The sequence below is a fragment of the Halyomorpha halys genome, unplaced genomic scaffold, assembly GCF_000696795.3.
Source record: "Halyomorpha halys isolate HHAL.00 unplaced genomic scaffold, Hhal_1.1 Scaffold349.1, whole genome shotgun sequence".
NCBI lineage: Eukaryota > Metazoa > Arthropoda > Insecta > Hemiptera > Pentatomidae > Halyomorpha > Halyomorpha halys.
In genome coordinates this window covers 729,467-738,230 of record NW_027109825.1, presented here as the reverse complement: position 1 = coordinate 738,230, position 8,764 = coordinate 729,467, and the positions used below count along the sequence as shown (strand labels likewise).

At 33.1% G+C, this 8,764-nt stretch overlaps 2 protein-coding genes across 4 annotated transcripts in view; one reads left to right on the top strand and one right to left on the bottom strand.

Annotated features, from left to right (window-relative positions):
* LOC106681585 (pickpocket protein 28) overlaps window positions 1-4,126 on the bottom strand; it is a 21,824-nt gene extending 17,698 nt beyond the window's left edge. The window contains exons 1-2 of the mRNA XM_014421978.2: window positions 4,046-4,126; window positions 2,991-3,128 (exon numbers count right to left, since the gene is read on the bottom strand). Coding sequence (XP_014277464.1) covers window positions 2,991-3,128; window positions 4,046-4,068 — 161 coding nt within the window. The 5' untranslated portion in view covers window positions 4,069-4,126. The remainder of the gene's footprint in view (window positions 1-2,990; window positions 3,129-4,045) is intronic.
* A 3,470-nt stretch (window positions 4,127-7,596) lies between these two features.
* LOC106681586 (putative leucine-rich repeat-containing protein DDB_G0290503) overlaps window positions 7,597-8,764 on the top strand; it is a 48,103-nt gene continuing 46,935 nt past the window's right edge. The window contains exon 1 of one of the 3 annotated variants that reach the window (XM_014421979.2): window positions 7,597-7,677. The gene's annotated coding sequence lies outside the window, so the exon portion shown is untranslated. Of the gene's footprint in view, window positions 7,678-7,932; window positions 7,952-8,764 lie in introns of those variants that run through there. The other 2 variants (XM_014421980.2, XM_067047990.1) reach the window with 2 other exon arrangements.

The following is an 8,764-nucleotide window of genomic DNA, read 5'->3' as shown; positions in this document are numbered from 1 at the left end:
AAAATATTAATAATGAGGTGTAGATAGTTGACCGTAGATTACTGATTGGAGAAGATGGTTGGGGGGTGGGGTCAGCAAAGAAACGACATAAATAAACAAAAAATATTTATTTATGCCGACGTTTCGACCTGAGTTTCGGGTCTTCATCAGGGCGTCAAGCGGAGAGTTTAGCTAATCCTCTCCTGCTGACCGTCTATTGTCTCTGTAATGCGCGATGCAATTGGCTGTTTCTTATGAACCAAGGAGCATTAACTGCGATTCTTACGACTTTATTTAGAAAAGATTGTAATTTTTATCCTTTTAGTAATGGATGCCGCTCCCAAGACTTCACAGCCATACATCAGCAGTGACCTGAGAATTGTTTTAAAAATAATAGTAGCTGTTTCTGATTTTAATCTTGATTTTTATTTAGGATAGGATACAGCATTGTTAACCTTGCGTAGGTATGAGTTAGTTTGATGTTCATATCTTGTTTTCAGGGAAGGCGTCGATCGTTAAAATCACAGCATTTTTTCTGTAGTATAGTTAATTTTTTGAGATAATTTATTTATTTTTATTTACAACTGTGAAAAATTATATACAACTAATAAATTTCCAGATACAAACATGTAGAGAATCTACTCATTGATGGAATTCCAATGATATTTCTAAAGAAGAAGATCTCGAGACCATCTTTTTTTTAGACGCCTAGAAGGATTATTCAGTAATGAAGGAGAAGCCAGGTTAGAAATAAATGGGTTTGTGGGGGTTGGGAAGTTTATCATTAGTATTTGGTTTTGGCCAAATCGGCAACATGTGGAACCATTATGGATGACTTGATGTGTGACATAAGGATTGGATTGGATAGGAATTCGATTGTTTAGTGGAGCCACAAAACTCCATAAGTCCAGATAGGCCTTATTATAGTCATATAAATCAGTCTTTTGTAGTGTATTGGTAGTTTACACCGTTTGTCCAGTGAGTGTTATAATAGTCGGGAATCACGAGCAGTTCCTGCAGTTTCATTCTTGTAAGAGGTTTCCAAGTCAGTCATTTGTCCAGAAGTAGTCCTAACTAATGGATCTGTTAGACGGGAACAAGTGGGGTATTATTAAAGGAAACTGTGGGACAGAAAGTATGGGTTTACGACGAAGGGTAAATGTGATTTGATTGAAATTCATTTTAATCCTCCAGGTTTGGCACCATTCATCGAGGATGGTGATGAGGGATTGGAGGGTTTGGGATACAATGAAAGGATCATTATTCACTGACAACAGACATGTGACGTCGGCATACGCGGTGGGGATAGATAGTGTTAGGATGGGATTGTCAGCTCTAAAAACGGTATAAAGGATAGGACCAAGGATACTCCTTTGAGGTACAGTTAAAGTGACAGCATTTTCCTGTAGTATAGTTAAAATAACAGCATTGTTTCTGTAGTATAGTTAAAATAACATCATTGTTTCTGTAGTATAGTTAAAATAACAACATTTTTCTGTAGTATACTTGAAATAACATTTTTTCTGTAGTATAGTTAAAATAGCAGCATTTTTCTTGTAGCACAGTTAAAATAACAGCTTCGTTTCTGTAATATAGTTAAAATAACAGCATCGTTTCTGTAGTATAGTTAAAATAACAGCATTGCTTCTGTAGTATAGTTAAAATAGCAACACTTTTCCCATAGTTTACTTAAAATAACAACATTTTTTCTGTAGTATCGTTAAAATAACAGCATTGCTTCTGTAGTATAGTTAAAATAGCAACACTTTTCCTATAGTTTACTTTAAATAACAACATTTTTTCTGTAGTATAGTTAAAATTGCAGAATTTTTCCTGTAGTATAATTAAAATAACAACGTTTTTCTGTAGTATAGTTAAAATAACAGCATTGTTTCTGTAGCATAGTTAAAATAGCACCATGTTTCCTGCAGTATAGTTAAAAAAACAACACTTTTTCTGTAGCATAGTTAAAATAACAGCATTGTTTCTGTAGTATTGTTGAAATAGCAGTATTTTTTCTATATTATAGTTAAAATACCAGCATTTTTTCTTTATTATAGTTACACACACCACCATTTTTTCTTTAGTATAGTTAAACATAATAGCATTTTTCCTGTATTACAGTTAAAATAACTACATTTTTTCTGTAGTATAGTTAAAATAGTAGCATTTTTTCTGTTAAAAAAGCAATATTTTAACGAATATTCTTTAATTAGTATAGTTGAAATAACAGCCAGTTTTCTTCTAAAAAAACGAGAAATTTATTTAATGCTTTATTTTGGCAAAATTATGTAAATTTCTAATCCACCGGAGAATTTAAGCATTTATTAGCTTGATTATTATTTATTTGTTAGTTATAAAACATAATCATAATTATTCTTATTATAAATTGTATATAATTAATATATTTTGTGATAATCTATGTTTGTATAATGAATTTATAAATATAGTTTAAATTTCTTTATAACGTGTGTCAAAAAAAGTATTATTTTTTCCAAATTTAATTATGGAATGATTTTCAAATTTTAATAAAAAAAATAGAATCTATTTTGTGAAATTACAAAGCATCCACAAACAAAGTGGATGTACAACTTTAATTATTATTTATTAGTTAATTAAGCTAAGATGGGCTGATGATACTCCATTACTATTATATTATTTCATTAACAACGTTTCGGCTTATCAATCCATCCTCTTGTACTCTGGTAATCTTTACGTTAGGTAGCGTTACTATTATCAAATTATAAATAATTTTTCTAAAATAACGCCATGTAACTAGCGATTTTGAACCTGAGGATGGTTTACTAGGCTGAAACGTTTTAAAATCATTAAATCACAAATAAATTGTGGTGTATTATCAACTGCATATCGAAGCTTAATTGAGTTATTAATTTTGGATTTTTATAGATTTTATAAATTTTATTTTTTTAATTATTTTTACTTTAGGCTAGGATATTTATTAATGAGGGTAATTATTATTATTTTATTATTGTTATGAATGAAGTCCTTACCTTTCCCCCAGCGGACGGCCGGTCTCTCCAAGATACTTGATACCATGAATAGAAGTGCTGTTGCAGTAATCTTGGATATAGTCCCTCAAGCTTTGGTTTCGAACCAGTTTGGTGAAGCTCTTTTTCCTTTGTACCGTTCTGAAAAAAGTTATTTTATTTTATTTTTGTTTTACAATTTCTTCTTGAAATCTGTCATATTATAAGTAATCTACAAAAAAAAAAAAATTATATAAGATGGTAGAGGATGAGGTCAGTGAAGTGAAATATCTTGCGCAAGTGAACGCTGAATGACAGGGACATATTTGTCTTATGCACTGATGGCAATACTTTGTTTTTTTATTCGCTCTTCTGGGACAGAATGCGCAAAATCCCTCCGTAATAGTGGGCATGGCGCAGCGATGAGGTTAAAACATGAAAAGACAAATTTTTGCTATTAGAACCATCCTGATATACACTTATAATATCGAAATAACAAAAGAACCGCATTTCCCAGCACAAAACTTCCATCAACTCCTGTAATCCACTTGCATCTAAATTATCTGAACACGCATTAAACCTGAATCATACTTTTAATATCGAAATACATACGCACCTAATGAAGTTCCTGCCTCTTAAAACCTTTCCCTAGTTCTGCTATTTTTTTCCTCGTGAAGAAAACATTTTTATGGATTAAATACATTTGGCGCGTTAAAAAAATCTTGACGACTTGAATATATAGCATTCTCAGTCACGCGTGAGATAATGTCTCATGAGAAGCGTATATTGTCAGGGAAAGAGGGGTGGACGCTTACTCAGAGCTCCTAGAGTGATGAGGGGCGAGGTATAGAAGGAAGAGACTGTGAACTACAGATTCCAGGAAGATGGGAACTACAGTCTCCCTTAGCAGTTCCCAGACCCGAAAAACTATTAACGTGAGTGAAATTCTCACGCAGCGACCAATGACGGGGTAATGATTGCCTTTTTAAGAATTATTTAACCCCCTGACACCCCTTACCGATATACCATCCAATGCTTATATTACACAAATGATACAAATATATTATATTTGATGATACCTTTTTTTCCTGATTATTTCCATATCGACAAAGCTCAGATACTTGGCAGCTACAGTGCTAGAGTACAGCTGGCCAATGAAGTAATTTGTAGTTGTTATGCATAATGTAGACAGATCTCATGTCTCACGATATAATCAGATAACATCAATTACATCTAGTTAATGGTCTCAACCACTCACTCTAAATGGGTTTTAATTTGATGAATTCTAGTAAGAGTTTACTGAATTAACGTTTTTTCGTAATTATTAGGGATGTATATGGAAAACAGGTTTAAAATGTACATTTATTCTATTCATCAAGTTGGATATATACTTAATCATACAATTCCACAAAAAAATTGTATTTATTCCAAAATTAAGAAATGTTTCTATACTAAATCTGTCCAACAGTATGTGTTCATCAATTGAGTTCTGTTAAAATTATAGTATAAACTCTAACCTTTAAAATTATTCTTCAAAATAATGGGGCGAATAAAAAAAAAAAAAATGACTAAACTTAATAATCTTTTTACTGGAAGAGTCTTATGGAATTAAACCCGGATTTAGTGAATGACACAAATTCTTCCTTATTACAAAAATAGTTTATTTCATATCATCAGCAACGTTTCGGGAGATTTCCCCCATCTTCAGGCTGCTAAAAAACAAATTCAACAAAACCATAAACATGCGCTTACAACTAACAATATGCGCTTACAAATAATGTTATATAATAAATAGAATAGAAATGGTTTTTGAAAAATTGTTAATTTTAGCTTTCATTGTTCATCTTTGTGGTAATGGAGGTAGGAGAAAATTATTTTATAGTCTATATGGTTGTTATCATAATGGAAGATAACCTTCAGGGAGGTAATTATTCTCCTAAAATGTATGACTAGTAACAAGTTTTATTCATTAAATGACATTAATATTATAATATATTAGCAAGAATGACAATAAAGGAGAAAATTATATGTTATATATAGGTTTTTGTTATCAAGTAAATAGTTCTTTGAGTGTATATGATCTATTAGTGTTGTTGTAAGCGCATGTTTATGGTTTTGTTGAATTTGTTTTTTAGTAGCCTGAAGATGGGGGAAATCTCCCGAAACGTTGCTGATGATATGAAATAAACTATTGTATTTTAATAAGGAAGAATTTGTGTCATTCACTAAATCCAGTTTTAAAAAAATGTCAATTTTCATCTAAGTATTATTATTTCATTGATATAAAATACAATTAATAATCAAAGTATTGTCCATTATTATCTAACGTCATTTGCCAATTGCTCGATCCCACACTGATACCATTCTTTGTGATGGCTTGGACTTGGACCGCAATTTCAACTTACGCAAAATTATCTAATTTTTTCCCTTGAAGGAAGTGGGCCATGGATCGAAACAAGTAGTAATCCGATGGGGCGAGGTCTGGACTATATGGTGGATGATGCAGGAGTTCTTGAACCCATGAAGTTCTTTAAACTTTTTGTCACAAAGCTCTAAGCTGATTGCTGAAGAGTAAGTTCGTGAGGGACCAGTCTATTGCTCTTTTTCACCTTCCTCATGGAGAGTAGATGGCGACTGACAGTATCTTTCGACACACCACACTCCCTGCCAAGTTTGCGAGTGCTTGTGGACGGATTTGACACAATCGCTTCCTGCAGAACCTCATCAAAATCCATTAAGCCCTTCTTCCTTTCCAACGTCGTATCTCCACACCTAATTTTTTCAAACCAACGCTGCGCTCAAGGTCACCTTCCCCTTCATATTTAATTATTCCACAAGTCATGTTTCTTCTTTGAAACAAATGACTAAACTGAGGTTTTTTTTTAAAGAAGTCAACGGAATTAAACAATCTTAGAGAATACTCTAAAGGGATTATTAAGTATTGGTGAGTATTAAATAGGATTAAAATATTCACAGTCCTTTGAAATCTTATATTTGATAAAAAGGTCTTCTTTTTTTTTTTTAAACCCTGTTATACGCCATAATTGTCAGTTTCTATAACCCATCTTTCTTCTAGCAGACTTTAGTGATGACACTAGTTCTTGGTTTTCGAGGCGAAAAAAATTCAATCCTTTTTTGACATTCCTGTCGTCTTAGAAAGTCTGGATCTCTTTCAAAAAAGCTATTCTTGATCGAAAATGACAATGGTTAAAGTCATAGGAGTTGAGTCGACTCCACACATTTACCTCTTACCTAAATCCGAAACACTTATAGGTGCTGCTACTTCGGCAAATTCGCGCAAGCTTAACTTATCCACATAAGTTATTTGGATTGGCTGGTACAAATTGTCCCGAATTTGTGGCCGATCCGTTGAGTGAAGGTGTTTAGGCATAGATCATAGGGCACTTGGACTGCATCCAAACACGTTTGTTTTTAGTTTCCATGGTTTTAGAACTAACAACAGATAAATAGTTGCAATCTTCGTGTTTAATTAATGAAAGAATTCTCAACCTTTGGATTTAATAATTCAATTTAATTTAATGATCATTACAGCACTTACTAGACAAACGGTCTAAATTTCCAATTCATTGCAAAACACTAATCTACACAACTATAATAAGACCTATCTGGACTTAAACTTTCGAATTCCTCTCTTATCCAATCCTTACAATCCAAAATCCTTCGTAAAATCCTCAATGCTCCTTACATTGTCCCAAATAAAATCATACATAAAGAACTTAATATTCCATTAACCCGAACTAGATATCATTCCTTCCATTATAAACTCCCTAACCACCCAAACCCACTAGTGTCCAGCCTTGGAGTACATTTGGACAAGCGATTAACCTGGAATCCTCACACAAGACTGAAAAGACAGGAAACTGCACGTCGATTTCGACTATTACAGCACTTACTAGACAAACGGTCTAAACTTCCAACAGATTACAAAAGTCTGATCTACACGACTGTAATAAGGCCAATCTGGACATATGGAGTTGAGCTTTGTGGCTCCACTAAACCTTCGAATTCCTCTCGTATTCAATCCTTCATAAAATCCTCAATGCTCCTTACTTTGTCCCAAATAAAATCATGCATAACGAACTTAATATTCCATTAACCCGAACTAGACATCATTCCTTCCATTATAAACTCCCTAACCACCCAAACCCACTAGTGTCTAACCTTGCTTCGTCTTCCATTCCTGACAATCCTCCGAGGCGTCTGAAAAGGAGATGGGCACGAGACATCTAATGTAAAAACGTTATTTGAGTGCTACTAATTGTAGGGTAGTTTCTCTACACGCCTATATGACTCCATTATAAACCTACATCAAATTTACTGAATGTTTTATTATGTACAGTTAGAAATTTCAATAAACACATAAGAAATAATAAACTCTTCATGAACGCTTAACCTTATTCCAAAATGGAAAAACCCATTAAAAATAAGATTAAGCTTATTGTGTTATCTTTATTGGACGCAGCACCTTACTAACGTCTCCTTAAAGCTATAAGTATTTATCCATTACAAATGTAAGTTAATACAAATATTTTTAAAAAATAAATACAGTTACTGTTTATTCCATACTTATTTATGAAATAATTAAATTAAATTCTATAAAACTAATTATAATTAACCATATGGATTAGCTTAGTGATACAATAGAAGGTTAGGTACTTTTTCACCACGATTTGCCAAAACCATTGACTTCGTAAGTCCTTAGTTGTTAACAATTAGCTAAAAAAAGTTGTCACTGAATTAGCCTACTAATTTATTAGGACTAATTTTGTAATGTATTCCTATGTTGCGTTTAAGGTTTCCTAAATTAGTTTATATGATTATCAATTTAAACATGATAAGAATATAATCGATAGTTATTTATCGAATATTCTTTTCATTGACGTGACTATGCAGTGAGGATGGTGATACAGGCAGCCAGTAAATGTGATATATTGTACAAAAACAAAATGGCATGATGGATACTGGTACCTATTAGTAACTCTTGACTAATTGATTTCATTAGTTAGCTAAGGAGATCCCTCATCCAGCTTCATTTTAATCTTTGGACCGTGTTCGTCTATTGGTGTAGTGATAGAGTTTATCATGAATTGTCTTTAATATTTTAATGTGGCCTTGTACAGTAGGTATGGATAAGTCAGTGCACTGTGTTCTGTTACTGACTCGCCATGGGGATTGTGTAATTGTAATTTTGTTTACGTGAGTTTTTTTTTTTTTGCTGTCCCGTATACTTGTGAAGCTTATGTTCAAATGGGTTTGAGTAAGTAGGACAGATCATTTGTGAAATATAGAGAAAAGGAGCTTTACGAGCTTATTTAACGTAAGCCCCGTAATCTTCACACGAAGACCCCATGTCACCCTTCCATCGAAAATTAGTCCTAGATATTCTACTGAATTTGTTTGTGGAATCGGTTCGTTGTAGTTATATATAATGGTAATAATAATCTATCTATATATAACAGGGAATTTTCGATTATTTGTCCTCAATAAACTTTTGAATTACTGGACCGACTTACGTGCTAATTTTATTTCATTGGAGTTCTGGTAATGGTCAGATTCTCCACGCAAGTTGAGTGTTTGCGGCTTTAGCGCACTTGCTCAGCCTCCACTGGCTCACTACCAGTGATGCACTGGGATCTTTTGAGCTCTGCCCTACCCCTCACACGTGGGGTATAAAGTGGGCTCAGGGATCCTCAGGTCGATTGTGTAAATATTGTATATTAGAGTGTAAATGTGACTAGAGACTATATTAGGGGTATTCATGATCTATGTTAAAGCGT